This window comes from Budorcas taxicolor, chromosome 13 (genome assembly GCF_023091745.1).
Source record: "Budorcas taxicolor isolate Tak-1 chromosome 13, Takin1.1, whole genome shotgun sequence".
NCBI classification, from domain to species: Eukaryota; Metazoa; Chordata; class Mammalia; order Artiodactyla; family Bovidae; genus Budorcas; species Budorcas taxicolor.
This window is the reverse complement of record NC_068922.1, coordinates 75,624,691-75,650,830: the sequence shown is the minus strand read 5'-3', so window position 1 is coordinate 75,650,830 and position 26,140 is coordinate 75,624,691. Positions and strand designations below refer to the sequence as shown.

Genomic DNA, 26,140 nt, shown 5'->3' with positions numbered 1-26,140 from the left:
GAAGCGCCCTGAGAGCTGCGTGGAGGAAGTACCTTTTTGGCTCCCTGCTCCTCTTCCACACCATCGCCGATCACGATGTAGACGGCCTTTCTGCCGAACCTCTGCATTATCCTCTCGAAGCAGCTCTCCTTCCCTGCATGCACAGAAGGAAAGGAGGATGCTCGGTGAGGACCCGGGGCTGCAGTGAATAATCACCGCTAATTAAGAGCTTACTTCGTGCAGCCATCTTCCTAAGGACCTGGGATGAATCATTTCATCCTCGAGCAAACCTGGAGGTGTCCCTGTCCCCAGGCGACGGGTGGTTAAGAGGCTGGTCCACGGGGACCCAGCAGAAAGGCAGAACAGGGGTTTGAAACACACTCTGGTGTCTGTGCAGCTGTCTGGTGTAAGAGCGATGGACCCGTTTTACAAGTTAGACGTGAAGCCCCGAGAGGTGAGGCGATCTGCCCAGGGTCCCAGGGTTAGGAAGTGGAAGCGTCGGGCTTCACGTGTCCGAGGGTGGGCAGCCCTGTGCCAGAGTGGCCCTCGCGTGATTCCCCTGTTTGTTTTTCTCTTGCTTTGTGTAGATGTTCTTTTCATGTTTTCCTTCGTCCCAGGGGGCCAGGTAGTAGCATCAATCCTGGCACACTGAATTCAGATCTTAGCTCATCCTGACCTGGTCGGCAAGTTTAGGAACTACCATCATAACGAGAAGCGTGCTAATAGTGACAGCTGTGACTCTATGCTGGCGCCTGCTGAGCGCTTCACTTCTATCAGCGTTTCTCAGCCTCGGTGCTCCTGACGTTTTGGGCTGGCTAATTTCTTTGCCGCCCTGAGCACTGAAGGATATCCAGTGCCATCTCTGGTCTAGAACGTTAGTAAAGGCTCTGCTCTAAGGAAATGCTTCTAAAGTATATATTATAAATTGATTTTTTCTCCAGAAAAAAAACACACAGATAAAAATATCTCATCAAAAACATCTTAACTAGATTTTGTATTATTATACATTTTTAGGTGATACACACACACACACACACACACACACACACACACACATAAATCAAGACACAGTGCCCTCTACCCCTACCCCAGAAAAACCAATATTACTTGTCCTGATGACAAATGCTGCTGTTCATTTCTAGTTACTGAATTCTCTTATCTGATGAAAGCTCTGAGCCTAAGGTGTTTTATCTGTTAATAAGGTGGATTAGCAAATATGAAAGAGTTGTTGAAACAGGATAACACTAAATTGAGACACTCTTCTTGAAAGAGCATTAAAAAATCGACAGTCTTCTGTGTGGTTCAAGGTTAGGTTATTTAATGTACTACCTAAAATAAAACTGTCTCATGTACCATCCTGGGGTGGGAAATGTTTTCCTCTTCTTCCTTAGTAATAGAATTTCCCGAGTTTTACCGGGGCTTAGCTATGGGTCATTTAGCTATGGACTACAGTTCCCAGATTCCCTGGCAACTAGTTGTGGCCACGTGACTAAGCTAGGCCAATAGGTGAGGAGATGTAAACCCCACCCCAGTGTTATTTTTAGAATACTGGAGGTGTATCACCCCTTCCCCTTCCTCTTTTCTCCCTTCCCATAACCTAGAATAACAATATGGCAGATTCTGATTTGACCATATACATGAGAATAAAATTAGAGGGGACGATGATGGGAAAAATGGGAAGAACCTGGCTTCCTGGGTGAGTATGAACAGAATCACCCCATCAGCCTGGATCACTCGCCTCTGGTCTGGTCGACATCTGAGAGAAATTAGCTTTGGCCCTAATGTAATTAGGGTCTTCCCAAAGGTGGGGCTACTGGTAAAGAACCTGCCCAGGGATCGAACCCGCCTGCCAATGCAGGAGATGAAAGAGATGCGGGTTCGATCCCTGGGTCAGGAAGATCCCCTGGAGGAGGGCACGGCAACCCACTCCAGTATTCTTGCCTGGAGAATCCCACGGACAGAAGAGCCTGGCCGGCTGTGGTCCACAGGGTTGCAAAGAGTCAGACACGACTAAAGCGACTTCGCGCACACACATGCACTAATGTAATTAAACCCTTGTATTTGCGAGTATTTGTTAATAGCAGCTTTGTGCATATCTTACTAATATACTTTGGAAAACTGCAAAACTAAGCAATTTCTCTAGAAGCAGAGGTTAATCCCAGTGGGTTATGAGGGTGGTTTGGGGAATTTCGTCATGCCTCTGGACAAATTCTTTAACTTCCCTGGTGTCATTAAGCCTCTCATCCCAGCAGGCAAAGCTGACCTTACCCTCCCCGCTGTAGGTCTAGGCTCCCCTACCTGTCTTGGTTGCACTGTAGATGTTCTCAATAGGAAACACAGAACCCAATCCGTACAGCAGGACTTTGGCCAGGGCGGGAATTAGTTGAGTGGTGGTGACCAACACGTTGACACAGTTGGGCCTGAGGACAAAGAAGACTGTGGGTCAGAACTCCAGGATAGCGCAAGGAGTTTAGTAGCTGAGCCTGGAGTCGGTGGGAATTCTGGTGCGGTTTTGGAGGCTCTGGCTAAGTCATCTTCAGGTGAGGGTGGATGGAGCTCCAGGATCCTCCAGCCACTCCTCTCTTTTAAGCCTCCTGACACATTACAATTGAATACAAGTATAATACTTCTATTTACAAAGCAAATGTTTATTGCAAGGGTCACTAAAATAGCTGCAGGGACCTACTGGAAATGTGCCTGAGTGGTACAGAACAAGTGTAGGAGAGCAGAGACGTGAGGCCTGGCATAAGGACTGGAAAGCACGTGCGAGTTCTGATATCTGACATCCTCAAAACCTGCAGTTATGGATTAACCTTCCCTGTCTTTGGGGCCAAATGTGTATCAGACAAAATGCATCAGTAGGGTGGATTCAGCTCATGGGCTGCCATTTTGTAACCATATGTTGGGTCACAAGAATTCTGATGTTGGTATAGAGTAATTAGTTCTCTGCTGCAGGTGATTTTTTTTTTTTTTTTTTTTTTTTAAGAGCAAGAGACAATTTATTAGGAGACCTAGAATGAAACTCGGAGAAGGCGATGGCACCCCACTCCAGTACTCTTGCCTGGAAAATCCCATGGATGGAGGAGCCTCGTAGGCTGCGGTCCATGGGGTTCCGAAGAGTCGGACACGACTGAGCGACTTCCCTTTCACTTCTCACTTTCATGCATTGGAGAAGGAAATGGCAACCCACTCCAGTGTTCTTACCTGGAGAATCCCAGGGACGGGGGAGCCTGGTGGGCTGCTGTCTATGGGGTCACACAGAGTCGGACACGACTGAAGTGGCTTAGCAGTAGCAGCAGAATGAAACTGGACTCCCCTGACCTCACTAAGGGCCCACCAGGTAAACTGTGGCATCCTATAAAATGGTTTTCACAGGGCGATGTTCTGGCTGCAGGGTTTTGTGGGCAAGAGTGGACGGGAGAAGACAGACCTACGGACAAAAGTCTTCAGCTCTGCTGGCCCCTGCTTGAGTCTCTGCAGCTATCTGCTCCTCTATGGGACAAGGTGTCCATGGTGCCTGGTACATCCCAGCTTTATCAAATGGCTGGAAAGTGTGCCAGGGAGAATTTGGAGAGCTCAATTGTCCCAGTGTGGAAGTGAAGGGGCCACCAGCCTCGAATGGGAGAAAGTTCAGTGGCACAAAGAGACACGGGGGCTCCCACCTACCGGGAATTGATGAGGTTTAGTGCCTTCAGAGAGTGGGTCAGCCAGAGGTCGGTCAGAGCTTCCAGCTCGGCTCTGAGCTGCAGCCAGGTCTCTCTTTTGGGAGCTCCTATCAAGCCTGTGGACAAAACCAAAAAACATATAGTTATCATTTTAGAGGTCTGGGGTAGTAGGGTGACGGAAACGGAGTCTAGCTACTGTACTTTGAGGTTTCAAGTCAGGTGACACCCAAGGTCAACTTTAATCCAGTGAGCTAAATTTTATTTTGAGATTGACTGATAGGCTCAATGGATGGATTAGATCATTTACTGCCTCCCAGATGCTGACTTATTAAGCATTTTCTCTTTACATCCTGTATCTTGCTCTTTTCCAGACACACTTACTGAAACCCTTAGGATGCTGCCGTCTATGGTGACCCCCGGGCTGGCGGACGCAGCCCTCACTGGGCTGGTTCTGTGATGCAGAAATAGCTGGGGGCGGGGCAGCAGGAAGGGGCTGGGCAGCGGTGTTCTGCCAGCCGCCAGCTCCTTGCCTGTTGATACATCAGATAATTTCCCCTGAGCTGATGGGAAAGCAGAACAGCCCAACAGAAGCCCTGGGCATTTCCTGGGGCTTAGCTTGGATGACGACCCGAGGGCCTCTGTTGGCTGACTCGGTCCCTGTCGCCCCTACTCCAAGCACACCCGCTTCCTTCCGTCTGCGTGCAGAGATGGGTGAGCAGGCAGGGCCGACCCCGAAGTTCTCTGCTTCCCTCCTGCAGATGACAGGCTTGGATGTGAGAGGCCATGAAGTGTGGGCAGAGGTGAAGTCACCGGCCCAGGACTGGCTCTGTCGCCTGGGCTGTGAGACTGACCGCAGTTTCCACCTTCATACAACATGCGTGATAAAAACTGATACCTGGCTTCCCTGGTGTGAAGAATCCGTCTACCTGCGTGGGAGACACAGGTTCGATCCCTGATCTGGGAAGATTCCACCTGCCACGAGCCAACTAAGCCCATGCGCCACAACTACTGAGCCTGCGCTCTAGAGCCTGGGCGGGTTGGGGGGAGGGGGGGCGCAACTACTGAGCCTGCGCTCTAGAGCCGGTGCTCTGCAAGGAGAAGCCACTGCCACGAGAAGCCCTTGCATCACAACGCGAGAGCTGCCCCCTGCTCTCTGCAACTAGAGAAAAAGCCCGTGCAGCAACGAAGACCCGGCACAGGCCAAAATAAATCAACAGAAAAATGATTTAAAAGAAAGCTGCTACATTACAGAGGTGTTGTGAAGAGCAAAAAAGCCTTCATAACAGAGCCTAGCATGGAGGAAATGATCAATAAACATTTGCCGTTGTCAGGACTGCAGCCTCAGACAAGGCAGAAAATCTGTCCTGAAGAACTGATGCTCTACCCGCAGAAAGCAGACAGAGAAGAATCTAAGACTCTCAAGCGAAACTGAAAGAACTAGTAATAAATGCTACTGTTTACTGAGTGCCTGCTGCATTCCAGGCACAGAGTCCCGCCTTTTGTAAGCATCAACAACAAACCTTTCAGTCACTAGGGAAGCAGGATTATTTTTATCCCCTTTGCACAGACTTAAACTAAGGCTCAGAGAGTTAGAAAGTGGCAGCGCTGGGACGAGAAGTGGATTCTGTCCAGTTGGAGACCCTGAATTCTTCCTGGGACTCTATTCTTTCTGGGAATGGGGTCAAGGTGTACATGGCAGATTCTATTATCCGCCTACTCAAATCTAATTCCCTTTAGCGGCTAGTAGCTGGTTAGAGACATCGTGATAATCAAAAACATCCCCATGTGCCTCCCGGGGAAGAAGCAGCCTCAACTGTTAAGAGTCAAAGGCCTAGAGAATTCCAGAAATAGTGATCAAGGGCCCAGTCACTGGTGAACCCACCCTGCCTCCAGCCCCTTCCAGGTTTCTTGTTTAGTGTGATAAACCAATGCTGTCCTGCCACTGAAGCTGGTGGCTTTCACGACTTGGCTGCACAGTAGAATCATGCAGGGAACTCAGTAAGTCCCAAAGCCAAGCGGCAGCCAGGCCAAGAAAAGCAGAAGGGGAAATTCCTCAGGGGGTTCCAATATGAGCCAAGCTTGCGAACCAGTGTTTTCACGAATCACCTGGGAATCTTGGTAAAGACACAGCTCTGACTCGGTTGCCTTGGGAGGCATTTCCCACCAGCTCCCAGGTGATGCTCATGTGGCTGCTCCAGGGGCCACAGTCTGAGTAGTGAGGGCTGAAGCCCGTGGCCCTCAAGCTTTCAACAAGCATCAGAATCACCTGGAGGGCCAGTCAAGATGCAAAGGGCCAGGCCCACCCCAGAGCTGCTGATCTGATAGGTCTGAGGTGGGGGCCAGAGAATCTGCATTTCCAAGGAGCCTCCCGGTGACCCTGATGCTGCTGGCCCGAGGACCAGAGGTGGAGAACTGCAGCGGGGCCGGAGGCGTGATCATGCACGGGCAGGACACGTCATCTCTTCCTCAGCCTCCCCAGACCCAAAGTGGGGGTGACGAGGTCCTAGTGCTCTCCAGAGGCCACCACGAGGGCCACCCCGGGTGAGCTAGGGTCTGCGGGCCTCTCGGAGCCTGGCGCCGCACAGGTGGGGTGTGAGTGACAGCGTCCACTCTTGATGAGCTCCCTTTGGTCCGGGGGTGCGCCCCGGGCCCAGGCAGGCAGCCCCTCTGAGCGCCGTGGGCGGCCCTCCCCCCGCCCGCTCACCGCCGACGTTGTTCTTGTACGTATTGTACATCTCCTTCACCCGCCGGTAGCGGAAGGCCAGCTTCCTCATCCAGTCCACGCCGCCGTGCACGCCGGAGCCCAGGCACAGGTTGGCTCCCGGGGCCGAACTGTGGAAGCCGTCGGCGGAGAAGTTGTAGGTGCTGGGGAGGCGGCAGAGGGAGAAGAGACAGCGTTACTGTGGGGAGGTGGGAGCTTCTCACCAGGAGACCCGTGGGTAGGCTTATGTCTGACTGTGTCCCCGAACGTGCGAGGATGCTCTGAGTATCTGCGTTCTGGGAGAAGCAGCATCAGGGCTTTCATTAACTTCCCAAACAACGGTGGCATCCTGAGCTCGTGCCAAGTCGGCATCCATTCTCTTTCCTTCTGGTATCAAAGAGCATCTCTGTCTTCTTTTTTTGAGGGGCAGTCATTCTGTTCCCTGCATGCAGTGGCCAAGCCAAGGAAAGCACTTTGATCCCCAAATCTGCCCTGCCTCACATGCCTCGAAAGGCCTGGCGGCTAACCCTTTCTTCCTCTGCTGTGAGCGTCTCTGTATCTTTCCATAGGCATTCCCCACGCTAATTTTATCTTTTAAACTAGGCAGAGTCAGACGTCTCTGGTGGTCCAGTGGTTGGGAATCCACTTGCCAGTGCGGGGGACACAGGTTCAATCCCTGGTCCCAGAAGATCCCATGTGCTATAGAGCAGATAAGCCCCCCAGCCACAGCTACTGAGCCCGCAGTCTAGACCCTGTGCTCCGCAACAGGAGAAGCCACCTCAACGAGAAGCCTGCGCTCTGCGAGGAGGACGAGCCCCTGCTTGCCCCAACTGGAGAAAGCCTGTGCACAACGCTGAAGCCAAAAATGAAAAAATCAGGCAGAGTCGATTGCTGGTACTTTGCAGACAGAACCCTCTGTCAGCACGAACCATGCCCTGGGGACGTGTCAGAGCATCACAGGAAGTTAATGACAGGTGTGGCAGCTGGGAACCAGAAGGGGGAATTTTGGGCGATTCGTCACCTACAGCAGCTAGAGCGTGGGAAGGAAAACCCCACCTCTCACGGAACATCATTTTCTTTCCCTCCACTGGAAGCCTGGTGCAGGTCTGCAAAATCATGGGACGTCACAAGGCAACGTGCAGACCAAAAACTTCCAAAGTGAAGGTCTCTTCAGAGAGAAGAAGCCTGGGTGTGGGGTGGGAGCAGTTCAGTGTGGTACCAGGGCCTCTCAATGGCGGGGGTGGGGGGTGGGGGGTGGTTAGCTGACGTTTATCTCTTCCTATTATTTTGTTGTTTCTGGATTGTCTGTGATGGGTTTGAGGGTGGAGATATGATGCACTAGGAGTGAAACAACACTGGGGAATTGTACCTTAGGTATCCCTAGTTCAACGCAGGTGCTGTGACAGAGAAAAGGGAATTTGGAAATGGGAAGTGCTGGGTCATTCTCTCCTGTGCGTGGGGCTCAGCCTGAATATCGAACTGGTGATGACAAAACCCGTGCAGGATCCACAGAGATGCTTTGCTGATGGCTCAAATTTGAAAGCTAATTTCACCACTGGGGCAGGCAGCCCAGGAGGACACTGACGGGGGTCCTCTTAATGCGAAAGGGCTCAGCTGCAGATGCTGGGATTCTCTCCAGAGGCGGCCGGATGGACAATCCCAGAGATACCAATGGGCTGACAGAAGCTGTTCTTCAGACAAATTCTTGCCCATATGGCCATAAACACACACACACACGCACACACATTCACCTGGGTCATTTTTCACAGACATTTGTGAGTGTGTACAAGATTGGAAGCAAGTCAGTCATAATATCAGCAAGTGGTGAGTTGGAGATGGTAGATTCGAACAGGGGTGATCACAGTCTCTGCTCTGCTCTTTACTGAATTACTCAGATTTAAAAAGATGAGGAATTCCCTGGTGGCCTAGTGGTTAGGATTCCATGCTTTCATTGCTGAGGGTGTGGGTTCAATCCCTGGTCAGGGAACTAAGATCTCCTAAGCTGTGTAGCATGACCAAAAAAAAAAGAAAAAAAAAAAGAAAAATACAGATTGTGTGTAATTAACTTGTTCGAGCACTAGCTTGATAATGTGGTATTTAATATAGTAACTTCTGAGATATTGAGAAGATTACTAAAAAATGTTTTCTGCATGGAGATCAGATGTGGCAGTTCTAACAACTTGTTTGCATGACTCTGGTCCCAGATCTGACACCTGCGTCTCCCAGAAGCTCTCAGGTTAACCTGCCCACCCTGCTCTGTGTAGCACAGACTCTCCTCCCCACCATCCCTGAACCGCAAGGGAGGCTCCCCAGCGGGTCTGGCACAGTGGATGCTGGCCCCAGAAGTTCTGCACAAGCTGGGACCAGGTCCCCTGAGGGCTGGAAGGGGAAATTATGCAGTCCTGCCTCTTTCCCAGAAAGATGCCGCCGGGTTTGTTACACAGAGGTGTTGCTGTCGCTTTTTTCTCAGACCCTCCCTTGGGTGGCGGTGATCAGGGGCGAAAGAGAAATAAAATACGCCCAACTAGTAAAAGGGAGCAGACAACATCTAATCAAAGGGACAGAGAGCCATTTAGTAAGGATTACTCATTGTGCTGGGCACTTTGTGAGCACATTCTTAACCTGAGGGAAAAGGGGGCTATGTGACTTTATCCCATCAGGGCTCCTCTTTTGCTGAACCGACACTTTTTCCACCTGAGAATTTTGCTTTATTGGGTGTCTGGATAAATACAAGGTTACTTCTTATCCGAGTGACCACCACTAAGTCTAATGTTAAATGGAAATCATTACATAGCTTGTTATATATAAGGTCTCTTACTCTGGATTTAAAAAAATTTTTAACTCATTAGTTTTATCAAGTAAAGGAAATTTTATAAGAGTTTTTCAATTGACACAGTAAGGGAAAATATTTTGGATATTTCACAATATTTTATAAAAAATATTAAGAGACTTTTTCCTGAAATTTAAGTTTCACATTTTGGAGTAGTATTTAAAACCACTGAGATGAATAGCCTGATGAGTGATATTCAACTATAGTTGTTTTTACATATGTTGGGAAAATATGTATTTTTTATGAAAGTCAGTGGATTTGACAAATTACAATACAAAGACCATGTCCCTAGGAAGACAAATTATAAGAGGGAATGTTCATAAGGTTTGAAATACAAATGTTGTTACTAAGGAGAATCATACACCCCAAGAACCCACGCTTTAAATTGCCACATGCTCCTTCCTCTCTGCTGTCAAGGTTCTCATCTTGTTAGAGAATTTTGTTTTTTCATTTAATTTCTATCAACTTCTTTTCCTTTTTTTTTTTTTTAAAGAGTCTGTGGAAGAACAGCTTCAGACCACTTCCCATCCAGTGGTCTGAGCACCACAGTCTCCAATGAGGAGCCGCTGGGCAGGCACAGAGTGCGTCTGTGTGATTTTAGACCCATCTGTGACCTTGGTTGAGTGGCAGTGAACTTGGGTGCTGGGGCATCCATGCACCCTAACATTCGTCCTTTTCAAAAGCGGCTTGTTCTTCTTTTTCAAACTCTTCTGGATCCCTGGAGAAGCAGAGCTCCGGCACGACCTCCTGGGTACTCGCGGGAGATGGTGCCGTGCATGTGCAGGGCTTCCCGGACCAGTATCCACCGCATCGGACCTGCTGGTGAAGCTCCCTTGGTATTGCAGGGACGGCTCAGAGGAGAGTCTGTGCTACACAGAGCAGCGGTGGGCGGGTTAACCCGAGAGCCTCCGGGAGAGACAGGTGTCAGCTCTGGGATCTGCAGCCACCAGTATCTCCTCCCTGGGTAGTGCAGAAAGGCTAGAGGATTTCTTCTTGAAAGACACTGACTCGAAACTCAGAGGACACCCTGGGGAGATGGCTGGATGTTCTGCCAAGAGGCGGAGGGCAGGGCAGGGTGTCCATGAATCCTTCCTCCCCAACTTACCAGCTGTGTCAGGCTGGGCAAGTTACTTAACCTCTCTGTACCTCCTGTTCCCCAGTGTAAAATGAGGATGAAAAGAGCCACTTTTTCCTAATTGCTGTGAAGGTGCAAAGAGGTAAGCCACGCGAAGCATCTGGAACAGGGCATGGTGCAAGATACGGACGGTACCACTGTTGCTTTTTACGGTGTTTTTCTTTTTTTTAATTAATTATATTTCGGCCACCTTTATGGCACGTAGGGTCTTAGTTCCCCGACCAGGGATCAAACCTGTGACCCCTGCCTTGGAAGCAGAGAGTCTTAACCATTGGTCCACCAGGGCAGTCTCAGTTTTTACTATTAACTGAGAAAAAAAAGGGGAGGGGCATTTGATGCCTAGCACACAGTAGGTCCTTAACAGATATTTCCTGAATGAACACATGGGGAATTTGGCTCCTAGGGGCAAAAAGCACCCTTGGATTGTGGATTCTTGAAGTGAGGTACCAACAGCTCAGCTCGAATCAGGGTTCAGAGGGGCACTGCTTTCGATTCAAGCCAGCCACTGCAGCAGAAAGGATAAAAACGGAACACTGGTCGCTTATTGCTTTGAAAGGGAGAGTGGTTCCCAGGGATGACTTCATGGAAAGGACACAATTAGCCTTGATCTGGGATTTATTTACTCCATAAATTGAGCAGTCCTGGCGGGCCCTGGAGCCTGGCTGGTCCTGGCCAGGCCTGACTGCAGAATGGCTAATTAAGGCGAAGCAGGCGATGCCCACCGATCACTTCTAATTGAGCTGGGCTTTGAAAAGACTTGCAGGGCTCAGTAACAGACACTTTGATTTCTTTTTTTGGAGTAAGTTGGAAGACACACCTCAGAAGCCAATGTTAAGCGAAATTACCACAAACGGCCCACAAGCAAAATATCGTTTTGGTCTCACAATACTTTTGATGGGCTGAGAGGTGCTGAATAGTGATCATTTTGATAAGCACAGATTAACAAGGGTTCTGTTTTTATAATGGGCAGGCTTGGAACATTCCTCAGCCACATTCTTCAGAAAGCTGTTCTCATTTTGAGCAGTTGGGGACCTTATTTCTGGAATTCATGTCCTAGGAGTGATTTTCCTAGAAAACCAACATGCCATTTATTAATTCAGAAATATTTTTGAGTATTGACTGCTGATCTTATATCAAATAATATATACATATGTTAATGAATGCAGTCAATCCTTGGGAAAAGGTGTACTAAACTCTTGATGGTAGTGATTCTGGGAGGCAAGCTTAGAAGTGGTGTATGACAGTTTTTACAATATGCATGCATTTATTCTGTTTTTATAATATTTTAATGCTCTATTTTTTGCCATGCACGTGCAGCTTGCAGGATCTTAGTTCCCTGACCAGGGACTGAACCCATGCCTCCATGCATGCATTACTTTAGTAAGCAGGGGGAAAAGAGACCCACAAAGAGATCAGCAGAAGCAGAGTTACAGGGAATTTGTGGAAAGCTCAGCCCCAGTAATTTGAGATGATGCGGAAGAAGCTGCAGGGTCGGGGGCACGATTGTGCTTTTTGAGTTCAGAGAAATAAGTCCCAGTTATGGTGGAGGCAGGCACACCCTGGCCCTGATAACCAGCCTCCTCTCTGTGTCCCAGTGATAGGTGAGCTTGATTCGTAATCAGAAGGGGCATTTTTGACTCCCTGAATTCCTACCTTAAATCTTGCCCATTGTCATCAGATGAGACATCATCCACGTGGATCTGGTCACAATCCTATGGAGAATTTGACAAGAAGAGAAAAAGGGAGATATGTGACTGGTGAAGCTGATGCAGCCTTTGAGAGCTGATTTCATAAGCTGGAGGATGAAGGAGCATTGGACTGGGAGTCAGGAGTCCTGAATTCTAGTCCAGACTTTGCTACTAAATGTTGGGTAACCTTGGGTAAGTCTCATCCTCTTCTGCCTTTGGTTTCCTTATGAAGGAGCTGCTTGGCTATAAGGGGTGGTGATGACTCTAATTTATCATGCACACCCTGACAGTTTTGCAGTGTAAAGGGGGCTGCTATTAGTAATATACTGGGAGGACAGGCACAAAATAGGACCAATGCAATCTCCCTCTGTCCCCAGGTACACTAGGACCTATGGTCGTCATGGCCATACGGTGGAAGCCTTTGCTTTGTTCAAGGTGCTTCCTCTGTGTGGAGGGCTCACTGCTTTCATCCGCTTAGTGAACCTTGCATCCTTCAAGCATTAGCTTCGGGAGATACCCCCTGCCCAAGTTCCCCTCTGTGTCCCACCATCTGTGACCATCATTTATTGAGCATTTACTATGTGCCAGGCATATGGTTTGGGCTTCTCTGGTGGCTCAGAGGGTAAAGCGTCTGTCTGTCTGCAATGCAGGAGACCTGGGTTTGATCCTGGGTGGGGAAGATCCCCTGGAGAAGGAATGACAGCCCATTCCAGTGCTCTTGCCTGGAAAATTCCACAGACTGAGGAGCCTGGTAGGCTACAGTCCATGGGGTCGCAAAGAGTCGCACACGACTGAGCAGCTTCACTTCTACTGTGTGCCAGGTTACCCTTTCAAGCACTGGCCATTCAACGGATTCCAGTAACAAGCTGCCGGCCACCACTCATGTTCTGTTTACAGAACTACCTTAACACATGGCAGTTAAGACAGAGAGGAGGGGAGGACATTGGTGGGCACGTGACCCAGGTTCAGCCAATCAGAGAGGCCCAGGGTCCTCTGGCCACAGTGATTGCTTCAGAGATGAGGGTGTGGTCTCAGATGGACCAATGAGAACCAGTCCTGGGACTTTTGAAAATGAGGAGCTCTCCTTTCCCTGGGGCTGCTGGATGGTGGGGTTAAGCCTGGGGCTGTTAGAGGAAAGCAGGTCTGGGAGCTGGAGAGACGGATGGGGTCCGATCACATGACTTGCTCTATCCCGCCGCAACTGAGAGGAGGCCACCCTGACCCCTAGAATAGGCTGAACCACAGCCCCCCAGAGATGTGTTATGTCCTAATCCCAGAAACCTTACAGGGCAAAAGGAACTCTGTAGATGTGATTAAGTTAACCATCTCGAGATGGGGAGAGTATGCTGGTTGGATCCTGAATGTAATTACAAGGGTCCTTGCAAGTAAGAGGCAGAGGGGTATTATTTGATGACAGAGATGAGAACTGGAGTGAGGTGCATTGAAGGTGGAGAAAGAGGCCACAAGCCAAGAAATACAGGTAGCTGCCAGGAGTCGAAAAAGGCAAAGAAACAGTTTCTCCCCTTAAAGCCTCCAGAAGAAACCAGCTCTGCCGACATCTTCGGCCCAGTGAAATTGATTTTGGACGTTTGACCTCTAGAGCAGTGTTGTTTTAAGCCACTAAGTGTGTGGTAATTTGTACAGCAGTCACAGGAAAGGAATACACGGATGTTTCTGTTTAAGGGAGTGGAGAGGGGTTTCCTGCAGTTGGCAACCAAGAGGCAAGAGTGATGCCAGAGCCCCCAAGGAAGTCACATGCAAGTCCCACCAACCCTGTGAAGAGCTCCACCTCCAGCATAAAGTACATTCAGGTGAAAGATCTACAAGGCAAAAATCACGAGTGCGCTGTGCATGCCACCTTGGTACTGATTAGAGCTCAGGCTCTGGAATCTGATCGCCTGGGTTTGGATCCTGGATCCAACCACTGCCTAGCTGTGTGACCTTGAGCAAATGACACAGCCATCCTGAACCTCAGAGGTCAGACTGGCAAATGGAGATAACAACTGAACCTGCTTACATGGTTGACGAGAGAAAAAACGCCTGGTGCTACATAAATGTTAGCTTTGATTACTGTGTTAAGATTTGTAAACATCCACGTTTTGGGTTTTGCAAGACAATTTCAGGGAGTAGAGACCTCCTAGTAAAGACTGTTAGAGAGAGAAGACACACGTGGAACTCTGAGCTTGACCTCGGAGAAAAAAAACTGGTTGTTACGTCCCTGGACTCCTCACAGGAGGAGACACGCTGGGGAGAAAAATGGTGCTATCGACATTTTGAGCAGATTTCTTTTTACACAAGGAGGAGGCTGGAATTCATCTTTGAGGACAGGAGCTTTGCTGGGGGATAATGGAACCACCTTCCCATCACTTGTGAGAGATATACAGCGGGAACCTGGTTGTCATGGAGATACAGGGGGCAGGGTGGAGACAGTCACACCTGGGGAAGCCTGGGCGGCTTTGTGGAGATCAAGGTGGGAACCTAGAAGGAGTAGTGTGGCGCTGACCCCTCCCTGGCCTCCTCAAGGGGCTGTGGACGGGAAGGGGGTTTGCTGAAGCCTTTGGCTTGGAAAGAGGTTTGTGCCCAGAGTCCCTGGCCTGCTTTGCCCACAGTTCTGTGGCAGTGCTAAAGTAGGACTTGGGGTCCCATGGTATGGGACCTGGTGTGTCTCAGGTCCCTGGCAGGGGGCTGGTGCGCTCTGACATGCCTGGATGGGAGCAACAGCAGGGACGTCCACCCAGGGGCTTCCTTGGGGTCAGCCCTGGGCAGAGGGCAGCCAGACCAGAGGGCAAGTGACATGGCGGACGCTCAGCGCTGACCCCGACTGAGAGACTCTCTGGGTAGTAGTGGAAAAAAAAACCTGGGAGGCACTGAATGACCACTCTTTGAGCTAGCAAACATCTGGCTGACACCTACGCCATTTCTACTTATGATTCCACATGGCCTTTCTTTCCATGCATTCAGGATTCTAATCTCTTGGTGGTATAATTGATCCCCGTCCCTGAGACGGCATGTTCTTTCCTAGAGTGGTGATGGCATACCTCCGACTGAAAAGGTTCGATAATCATGTTATCTAATACAGTAGCAATCAGCCACACGTGGTTCTTTATAGTCAATTAGAATTAAGTAGAGGAATTCCCTGGTGGTCCAGTGGTTTAGCATCTGCCTGCCAATGCAGGAGACAAGGGTTCGATCCCTGCTGCAGGAAGATCCCACATGCCACAGGGCAACTAAGCCCGTGTGCCACAACTACTGAGCCCACGCACCCTGGAGCCCAGGCTTCACAATGAGAGAGGCCGCTGCAGTGAGATGCCCACGTGCTGCAGCTAGAGAAGGCGCGTGTGCAGCAGTGAAGACCCAGTGTGGCCCAAGATAAATAAATAAATTAAAAAACTCAGTGGAAAATTCAGTTCCTTGGGTCTATTTCATGGGCTCCATAGCCAAATGGAGCCAATGGCTACCATACTGGAAGGGGTATTTCCATCACTGCAGAAAGTTCCACTGGACAGTGCAGCTCCGGAGGGACAGAGGAACAGGGTGGACAGTTGCACTGCTGTGCTGACAGGTTCAGTTAGGGAAGAGCTTGCAAGCTGGCCAGGAGAGGTATCTCATCTAGCCCAAACTGTCTTAAAACAGTAAAACAATTTTTGGAACAACAGCCGTCTCTGTCCCTGCCTCTCTCCCTCACTTCCCCTCCCTCCCTTCTCTCTCTCTTCTTCTCCCTCTTTCTCCGTCTCTCCAGATTTTCTGCTACTTTGAGAATTTACATGCTCTGGCAAGGGAGGGCTTGCATGCCTCTGTCCTGACCATCCACAGCCTCAAGCTCCATCTCCACTCCTCCACAGCCTCTGCTGGGCTTTCCTCACTTTACCTCACCTGGGTCCCTGTGGGCATCCTTGTTTCAGACCCCCGATCCAGAGCAACGTCATTTAGACAGAAGGATCCTAGGGCCCGCCATCCTAATAGGTTAATGAAGACTGTATTGAAAAGCCAGTGCTGACTTCCGAGACCCAGGCACCGAGGAGAAATTAATAGCAGATTTCCCCCAGTACATTGCTTTGCCTGAAATTAGAAAAACACCACCCAGTGGCCCCCGGTCCTTCCCTCAGGCTTGAAAGCTGCTCCGGGGGGTCACCCAGGCTCTCGGGCCCCCGGGCAGGGTTCCCTGCACTTTCCCTGACGTCAGGGGAAAGGCATGCGGGAAGGCTCTGGTTTTCTCATCTGCCAGGGGATTGCTGGGGGCGCTAAAGTGTGACAACAGTAGCGATCACATTTCGGGCTTAATAAAATACCATGACGCTCAGCTAGACACTACCTCATACTCCGCCAGCTGACCTGGATCGAGTTACCTGCCGAGCCGGCACCGAGGGGAGCGGGACAGGGCAGAGGATGTGAGGATGGGCTGGGTCCCGGGGGCGAGGACCCCTGGCTCCTCAACTGGGCTGGGTCCTTGGGGCAAGGACCCCCGGCTCCTCAACCGGGCTCATGCTGAGGATGCCAGCTTCTCACTGCCCAGGGTGCCTCTGGCCTCTCTGGACTCAAAGTGTGACTATAATTTGGGGGGGGCAGATCTGAGCAGGAACACCCTTCCAAGACAGAGTGGTGGGTTCCTGTGGCCTTGACATTGGTGAGGCGCAGTGGTGCTGAGGAACTGACGGTTTCTGACCCAGAGAAACACACACAAAGAGTCCTGCGCAAGGAGGCCGGTCACCCCGGTGTGAAGCTGCAATCACCTGCAGTTCCCTCATCTGGGTCACGGTGGAATGAACTGTGGTATATCCATTCAGGACACTCCTACCCGGCTGGCTCAGCAGGAAGACGGAGATTGTTAGGCTAGCACAAAGACGTCCTGCAGGGCAAAAAGCGGCAGACTAGACATGGAGACAGCCAGTATCCCCGGGGTCTACACTGATGAAAAACCACGGGGTTGCAAAGAGTCGGACATGACTGAGTGACTGAACAGAACTGAAAAACAAAATTCCGCGCTTGTGCCATTCTGTCCGGCCACCTGTTGTATAAATAAAGTTTTATTGGAACACTGCCATGTTCATTCATTTACTTCGGGTCTGTAGCTGATTTGGCCCTGCAACAGGAGAAGTAAGTAGTTGAGAGAGAGACAGTCTGACCCCGAAACTCTTAAAATATTTACTGTCTGGCTCCTGACAGAAGAAGATGGTGGACCTCTGACTCAGACTATTACAATCACCTCTTCATTTCTACCCTCCATCTTTCCAGCCTAGTTTTCATCCAGCAGCCAGAGGGATCCTGCTAAACCCTAAGACAGATCCTGGCCCTCCCCTGCTCAAAACCCCACAATGGCTCCCACCTCCCTCTGAGTCCTCACCATGACTCAGGTCCCACTTGTCTGCACACCCTGCCACTCATCACTGGATTCCACCCCCCATCTCCCAACACACTGCAGACATAGCCTCTGCTAGTCCTTCAACAACCCTCATCCTCTTGCCCCAGGGCCTTTGCACTTGCTGTGCCTTCTGTTCTGAATGCTTCCCCCTCTCTCTGTTCAACTATCTAAAGCCTGCAAAGGTTTGTTAATGTCACTGCCTTTGTAAAAACTGCCCCAATTCTACCTCATTTCATGACAAATGTTTCTCTGTTTCTGCAATTTGTGGGGCCTGTAGGATGAATCTAGGCCTGATACACTGGCTGATTTATTTTATCTACTGAACTGGGAAATCGTGAAGTAGTGTCCATTTTTTTTTTTTAAACTGGTTTTTGCAAGGTCAGAGAATACAGCACAGACTCTGGGATCTGGGTCAAATTCTGACTCTGCTACTTACTAACAGAATGAACTTGGACAAGGTATTGAATCTTTTTGACTCTCAGCCTCTTTGTAATTGAGCTGCAGAATGGTACTTCCCACATAGAGTTTTGTAAGGACTGAATGAATCAATACAGATAGAGCACTTTGAAAAGTCCCTCGACTGTAGAAAATACCACATACACGTTTGTCTTGATTATTGCTAGTATTACTATTGTGAATTCCATAGCTTCAAACTGAATTGAGTTCACCACTGCAAGAGATTCATGGATGGTCAGTTCTGCTGATGAAACAATTTAGAAGCAAAGCAGAACCCTGCAGTCTTCAGTCCTAATCCCATGGACACATCAGGATGCTACACATTAATACATCTCAGGGAATGGGGCAGAAGAGAACGGGGGTAGACACATTCAGTTTCACGTGGCCTCGACTTTGTAGTTGGCCTACAAAAGCCCAACCCTGCGTTCAAGTACCAGCTCTGCCATTTCCTAGGTGTGTGATCTTGGGCAAGTTACTGGATGAGTCTTCAGTTTTTTTTTTTTTTAACAATAAACTTTAAATTTTAGAATAGTTTTAGATTTACAGAAAAGTTATGACTATAGTATAAGGCATTCCCATATACCACATGCCCAGTTTCCCTTATTGTTAACATCTTATATTCAAACAGCTTGTCACAACTAATAAATATCACTAAATTATTATTAGGTACTGTCTATTTTTAATTCCGTTTTTCCACTACTGTTCTTTTTCCCTTCCAGGATCCCATCTGGGGTACCACGTTATATTTTTTTGTCTTGTCTCTTTAGGTTCTTTTGGACTGTGATAGTTTCTCAGACTTTCCCTGGTTTTGGTGACAGTTTAAAAGAATGCTGGTCAGGTATTTTGCAGAATGTCTCTCAACTGGGATTTCTCTGAGGTTTTTCTCGTGGTTAGACCGGGGCTAGGGGTTTTGGGGAGGAAGATCACAGAGGTAAAAGTGCCGCTCCCAACACGTCCCATCAAGCGTATGCTGTCAACATGATGTAACACTGGTGATTCTGACCTTGGTCGCCTGGCTCAGCCGGTGTCCCTCAGGTCTCTGCACTGTAAAGCTGTCCCTTCTCCCCCACTTATGTATTTATTCAATCATTCATCTGTGTCAGGATGGACTCACGGGTACTTACTTTATACTTAGGGTGTGTGTGTGCTTAGTTGCTCAGTCACGTCTGACTCTTTGTGACCCCATGGACTGTGGCCTGCCAGGCTCCTCTGTCCATGGAACTTTTCAGGCAAGCATACTGGAGCGGGTTGCCATTTCCTACCCCAGGGGATCTTCCTAACTGAGGGATTGAACCCGTATCTCTTTTATCTCCTGTATCGGCAGGCAGATTCTTTACCACTGTGCCACCTGGAAGCCCATACTTAGGGTTAGGTGCTATGTTATTTGTTTTAGTACTCAAATTGTTCCAGCTCGAACCATTGGGAACTCTTTCTGGTCAGCTCTTGTATCCCTGTGACATACCCCATCATCACAGGGATTTGTGAGTATGTCCTTAGTTTGGGGCACTGTGAGATGCTCCATGTTACCAAGTGTCTTTCTTGTCCCAGCCCTAGAATCAGTCTCATATCCAAGGAGCGCTGGTTCCTTTCACTGGAAAATGGTGTTTAGAAGCCAAGATCTGGGTGCTAGGTATGCTAGTTGCCACAGGAGTGTCATTGCTTCTGGGCCTTCAAGGTCTCTAGGATTTTAAAATCATGAAATATGGTTATTGCATCCACTTGTAGCTATGAAGGCAATGGCACCCCACTCCAGTACTCTCGCCTGGAAAATCCCATGGACGGAGGAGCCTGGTAGGTTGCAGTCCATGGGGTCGCTAAGAGTTGGACGTGACTGAGCGACTTCCCTTTCACTTTTCACTTTCAGGCATTGGAGAAGGAAATGGCAACCCACTCCAGTATTCTTGCCTGGAGGATCCCAGGGACAGGGGAGCCTAGTGGGCTGCTGTCTATGGGGTCGCACAGAGTCGGACACGACTGAAGCGACTTAGCAGCAGCAGTACCTATGAAATGAGGCATGTGGCTGGCCTAATAAAGGATTCCAATGATAGTCCAGACCTCTCCTTTCACCAGCATGGAAACTGAAGTTCAGACCGGGTCAGTGGAACTTACATAAAGAGTCACAGGGCCTGGGTAAAGGTGCAGGAGCGTCCCACCGCTCATCATCAATGACAGCGATTCATCCTTTTGTCATGTGCTCAAAGTCCAGATTTAATTTCAGGGTGACATCAGTCTCCTCAAATGCATGGGAGAGCACCCCCTCTTTTTCTGTGCTTTGCAGTTTGTGGAGGATGGGACTTATTTAGCCTTTCCTTGAATGTTTGGTGGTACTCTTGTTTAAAACAAGCTGGACTTGGTGCCTCTTTAGAGATGTATGTTTTTATCCACAATTTCAGTTTCCAAAGGTCATTGATTCATTATATTTATTTAAAGAATTTCCCCTTGGGTTAATTTTGACAATTTGTACCTTCCTGAAAAGGGTCAACTTCACCCAGGTTTTCAAGCTCACTGGTATAATATAAGCTCTTGGTATTCTCATAATTGGAACTTTCCTGATGGCTCAGATGGTAAAGAATCTGCAGGCAATGCAGGAGACCAGGGTTTGATCCCTGGGTCTGGAAGATCCCCTGGAGAAGAGAATGGCTATCCACTCCAGTATTCTTGCCTGGAGAATTCCATGAACAGAGGAATCAGACGGGCTATAGCAGTCCATGGGGGTCGCAAAGAGTCGGACATGACCTAGCAACTGACACTTTCACTTTACTTTTGCTATTCTCATAATTAAAAAAAAACACACACACACACAAGAGGAACTTCCCTGGTGGTCCAGTGGCTAAGACTCCACACTTCCAATGCCGGGGCCCCTGGTTCCATTCCTGGTCAGGGAACTAGATCCCATATGCCAGCCACGACCAAGAGTCGAATGCCACAACTAAAGATACCTTGTGCTGCAACTAAGGCCCGGTGCAGCCAAATAAATAAATATAAGATAAATACTTAAAAAAGAGAATCTCCTCTGAACCTACGATAATGTCCATTCTTTCATTCTGGATGTTGGTTACTGATCTCTTTTTTTCCCTTGTTTGTGTTTACCAAGGGCTTATCTACTTTAATGGTCTTTTCAATGACCAGTTCTTATTAATTTTCCTGGTTTTTCTAATAAATGTAATTTAAGGTTATCTGGATTAGACTGCCTGCATCCCACAGGTTTGACTACTTTGTATCCTTGCTCATTTATGAACAGTAAGCCTGGTGACAAATACCCATCAAAATCCATTCTGATTAAGCCGGTAACAGCTGGGCTTTTCCCGACCTGCTCTGCTGTGGTCCAATCCCATTACTTTTTGTCCTTGGCTGCTTGGAGACACGAATGCAGAAAGGAAATTGTTGACAAATTTGCTTTAGAAAAATGACTCAGAGTGCAGATGGACTCTCTGCCCACTCCTTCTCCTCTGAGGCAGGTATATTTTAAGAGCGAGGTTGCTTAATCCTGCCTCTAGGTTAGCCAGCGAGGGGCCTGCTTCCTGGGAGGGAAACGCGGGCCATCCTTCTCGTGTTGTCTGCATGTTTAAGTTCTCTGAAGAGCATTAAAGAGGCTGTGGCCATGTTGCATTAATGGTCAGTTGGGCAGGACGTTCTGGAGAGCAGCTCAGCGCTGACACGGTGAAATATTACTCTCCCTGATAGCTCCTGCAGAACCATAAATCAGACGCTTAGCAATCAGGCCTGTGTGTCAGGCAGACAGCCATGGCCTGCCCAGACTCCAGCCACTTCTGAGTCCCTCCAGCATGAGCCTTCCCAGAGCTCCAGCAGCATCTAGAAATGTCCTCCCTCTGGCCCACCCGCCTGCCTGGCCAGGCCTGAGTCGGGCCAGGGACGCCTTTCGCCAAAACCTTTCCGTTGATCTCGTTTCTTATGAAGGACTCTTTTCTTCCATCTATTCTGTGGACCTGTTCTCCTTCTCCAAGTCACCATTCATCTCAAAATTGTATTTTCTTTGAAAGATAAATGCCCTAGCCTAGAGGTCAGCTTGGCCCTGGATCAGACCTCTACTCTGTTCTTACTAGCTCTGTGACCCTCAAAAAGTGACCTCTCTGGGTTTCATTCTTCATCCATAAAATAGACTTAAAAAAGAAACAACTGCTTTGTATGGTGCTTGTGAGATTTCAGTGAGAAAATGCATGTGTGATGCCAGGCACTGTGTTGGAGCTCAATACAAGTCAGCCCTGAGTAAGTTAACCTCTCTGTGCCTCAGTCTTCCCAGCTCTAAAATGGGGATACATAACAGACTCAACCGCTGTGGCTGCTGTAAAGGTTAAATGAAGGCATACAGGTGAGCATTCAGGACGTGTCAGCTGTCACTGTGATTGAGCTCATTATTCCCACCAGTGCCTCCTACTCAGCTCCAACCTCTGTCCATGTCCTGCACTTAGAGCCTCTGCTCATTGCTTTGTTCCTGTTGCAGGGGTCGGGGGGGAGGGAGGGGGCTCTAGTCCTGCAGTGCGGTTTAGGTTGCTGTGACCTGTGTGACCTTTGCATATACAATGCGGAGATGCCATGCTAAGTCACAGAGGAGTTTTTCATCTTCACTTTCTTCACGTGCACCGGGAATTTATTCCCTTGCTGTCAGTCCTTTTCCAGGCTTCCTGGCACATCTATCCTCCCTGCTCCCCCTTTCCTTCTGAACCCACTGTCTACAGCCCTGTGCAAGTCGAGATTTCCCACTGGGAATCTCTGCTCTCAGCCAGATGGCAATCGTTCTCCTGGGAGAGACCGCACAGCACAGCCGATGTGTGGAAGGGCTCTGGGGCCAGCTGCCTGGGTGTGAAGACTGCCACTGCCAACTGTGTGACTTTGGATGGTTCGCTTTACCCCTCTGTACCTCAGTCTCTTCATTTGTAAAATAGATGTTATGGACTGAATGTTTGTGTCCTCCCTGAATTCATGTGTGGAAGTGTGAACCCTCAGTGTGGCTCTATTTGGAGAGGGGGCATCTAAGGAAGTCATTAATGTTAAGCGAGGTTGTAAGGGTGGGATCCTGATCTGATAGGATTAGTGTGTTCATTTGGGCTTCCCTGGCAGCTCAAAGGTTAAGAATCTGCCTGCCAATGCAGGAGACACAGGTTCGATCCCTGGGTCAGGAAGGTCCCCTGGAGAAGGAAATGGCGACCCACGCCAGTATTCTTGCTGGGAAATTCCACAGACAGAGAAGCCTGGAGTGCTATAGTCCATGGGGTTGCAAAGAGTCGGACATGATTTAGCAGCTGAGCACACACGCTCATAATAGTCAAGAAGAGACTCAAAACTGGCTAGCGTGCACACACACACACACACACACTCTCTCTCTTTCTCTTTCTCTCTCTCTCTCTCTCCTGTACACACATTGAGGAAAGGTCACATGGAGACAGTGAGAAGGTGATCTCTACAAGCCAGGAAAATAACTTTCTCTGAAAACCACATTTGCCAGCCTCTTAATCTGGGACTTCTGGCCTGCAGAACTGTTATTCCCTCAGTCGTGTCTGACTCTGTGTGACCCCAGGACTGTAGCCCGCCAGGCTCCTCTGTCCATGGGATTCTCCAGCACGAACCCTGGAGTGGGTTGCCATGCCCTTCTCCAGGGGATCTTCCTGACCCAGGGATTGAACTTGGGTCTCCTGCATTGCAGGCAAATTCTTTACCATCTGAGCCATCAGGGAAGTCCCAAATTCATTTCTGTTGTGTAAGCCATACAGTCTGTGGTGTTTTGTTATGGCAACTAGGGCAGACTGAGACAGTGGGGATAATAATAACCAGGATTAAACAAGTTAATACATGTAAACTACATAGAATAGTGGCTGGTACCTGTAAGTGCTCAGTAAATGCCAACTGTGATTACTGATCTTGTTATTATTATTATCACCATCCTAACTGAAAATGTAGGTCATGTCTTACAAATTTAGGGCTCCAGAGCTGCACTGTCTCATAGAACTTGCTACGATGAGTTGTTATTTAAGTCACTGCTGCTAAGTCTGCTAAGTCTCTTCAGTCGTGTCCGACTCTGTGCGACCCCATAGACAGCAGCCCACTAGGCTCCGCCATCCCTGAGGTTCTCCAGGCAAGAACACTGGAGTGGGCTGCCATTTCCTTCTCCAATGCCTGAAAGTGAAAAGTAAAAGTGAAGTCGCTCAGCCGTGTCCGACTCTTCGCGACCCCATGGACTGCAGCCCACCAGGCTCCTCCGTCCATGGGATTTTCCAGGCAAGAGTACTGGAGTAGGTTGCCATTGCCTTCTCCTAAGTTGCACCTAACTCTTTGCGACCCCATGGACTATATAGCCCACTAGGCCCCTCTGTTCATAGGATTTTCCAGGCAAGACTACTAGAGTGGGTTGCCATTTCCTACTCCAGGGGCTCTTCCCCTCCCGGGATCAAACCTTCATCTCCTGCTTGGCAGGCAGATTCTTAACCACTGAGCAACCATGGAAGCCTAACACAATGAGTGCAATCAGGTCAGTGTTCAGTCCTATCCAATATGACAGCCACCAGCTACATGGGGCTTATTACATTACAATTACTTAAAGTTAAATACAATGAAAAATCCAGGGCCTCAGTCATGCTAGCCATATCTCAAGTGCTCAGTAACCTTAGGGAGCTCGTGGCTACTCTGCTGGACAGTGCAGAACAGAACACCGACATTGCTTAGAAAATTCTACTGGACAGCCCTGCTCTAGAATACTGGCTTTCAAGTGGTTTTGACTGTGACCTTCCATAAGAGACACGTTTTCTATCACAGAGAGATTTAAATTACTGAAACAATTTCTCAAACACTACTACATACTCACTACTACGATTTGTGATGCACTCTTATCACACCTCTTTCAGTCAACTCTCCTGTTTAAATGTTTAAAAAACTGGCTTCTAATTATCAGAGAATTGGAAATCTCAACTGTAATGAGCTATCAACTTACACCAGTCAGAATGGCCATCATTAAAAAGTCCACAAATAACAAATGCTGGAGAGGGTCTGGAGAAAACCTCCTACACTGGTGGGGAGAGCATAAATTGGTGTAGCCACTAAGAAGAACAAGATGGAGGTCCTTTAAAAGACTAACAATTGAGTTACCATATGATCTAGCAATTCCACTCCTAGGCAGATGTAGGGAAAAAAACTCCTAATTCAAACAGACACATACACCCCATGTTCACTGCAGCACTATTTACAATAGCCAAGACACGGAAGCAACCCAAGTGTTCATCAGCAGAGGAATGAATAAGGAAGATATGGTACATAGACACAGAGGAATATTACTCAGCCATGAAAAGGAATTTACTAACGCCATCTGCATGGGTGGCCCTAGAGATGATCATACTTAGTGAAGTCAGAGAAAGACAAAAAACATATGATATCCCTTTTATGTGGAATCCAAACTATGATACAAATGAACTTATTTACAAAACAGAAATAGACACACAGACATAAGAAACAAACTTATGGTCACCAAAGGGGAAAGGGAGTTTGGGATGACCAAATATACAACACTATATATAAAATAAACAATAAGGATTTACATTTAGCACAGGGAACTGTATTCAATATCCTGTAATAAGCCATTTAGAAAAGAATATGAAATAATATATGTTTCTAACTGAATCACTTTGCTGTACACCAGAAACTAACACAACATTGCAAATCAACTATACTTCAATAAAACCAACAAACAATAAATAAAACCTTAGTTTCTTTCTAAGTAATATCACCAAGGATATCACTAGCATAATGTGCTAGTCATCCCCCCACCCCCGCAAAAAAAAAAACACACACACACACACACACACAAAATTAGTAAGGAAAAAAAAAAAAGTTTAACAACAAAAAATATTTTTTTTCAAGTAAAAGTAAGTTACATGAAGCCTGGGTCGTGCTGAACGCTAGGTAATTCGTAAATACGGTAGAGTTGACTAGGTGATATTCAAATACAAGGGCTCTGCATAGCATTTCTCAACGGGCTGCCCCTGGCATTTTGGGTGGAACGGTTCCTCATTGCACAAGGCCGGCCAAAGTACTGGGTTATGTGGCTTCTCTGGCCCCGCCTGCTAGAAGCCAAAAATTCTTCCCTTTCGTGTGATAGCCCACTCTTCCCTCCCATTTCCACACTCACTCTCCCCCACTTGACACTTGAGAGCGAGGGAAGGTGGGGAAAGCGAGGGCCGGCTTTCTCTCGCTTGAATCTGCCCTGCCCCACTCACCTCTTCACCCAGGGGCCACGCGGATGAACGGCATCGCCACCCCTGCGGTGCACTGAGTCCTGAAATCAAACCCCAGAGGGCTTGTCCCCCAGTGCCTGCGGTCAC

General features: G+C 48.5%; 1 protein-coding gene across 1 annotated transcript in view; it reads right to left on the bottom strand.

The window, feature by feature from the left end:
* Positions 1-26,140, bottom strand: part of EYA2 (EYA transcriptional coactivator and phosphatase 2) — a 170,178-nt gene that overhangs the window by 10,643 nt on the left and 133,395 nt on the right. Inside the window, exons 10-14 of the mRNA XM_052650803.1 lie at positions 11,964-12,022; positions 6,349-6,509; positions 3,646-3,760; positions 2,278-2,399; positions 33-133 (exon numbers count right to left, since the gene is read on the bottom strand). Coding sequence (XP_052506763.1) covers positions 33-133; positions 2,278-2,399; positions 3,646-3,760; positions 6,349-6,509; positions 11,964-12,022 — 558 coding nt within the window. The remainder of the gene's footprint in view (positions 1-32; positions 134-2,277; positions 2,400-3,645; positions 3,761-6,348; positions 6,510-11,963; positions 12,023-26,140) is intronic.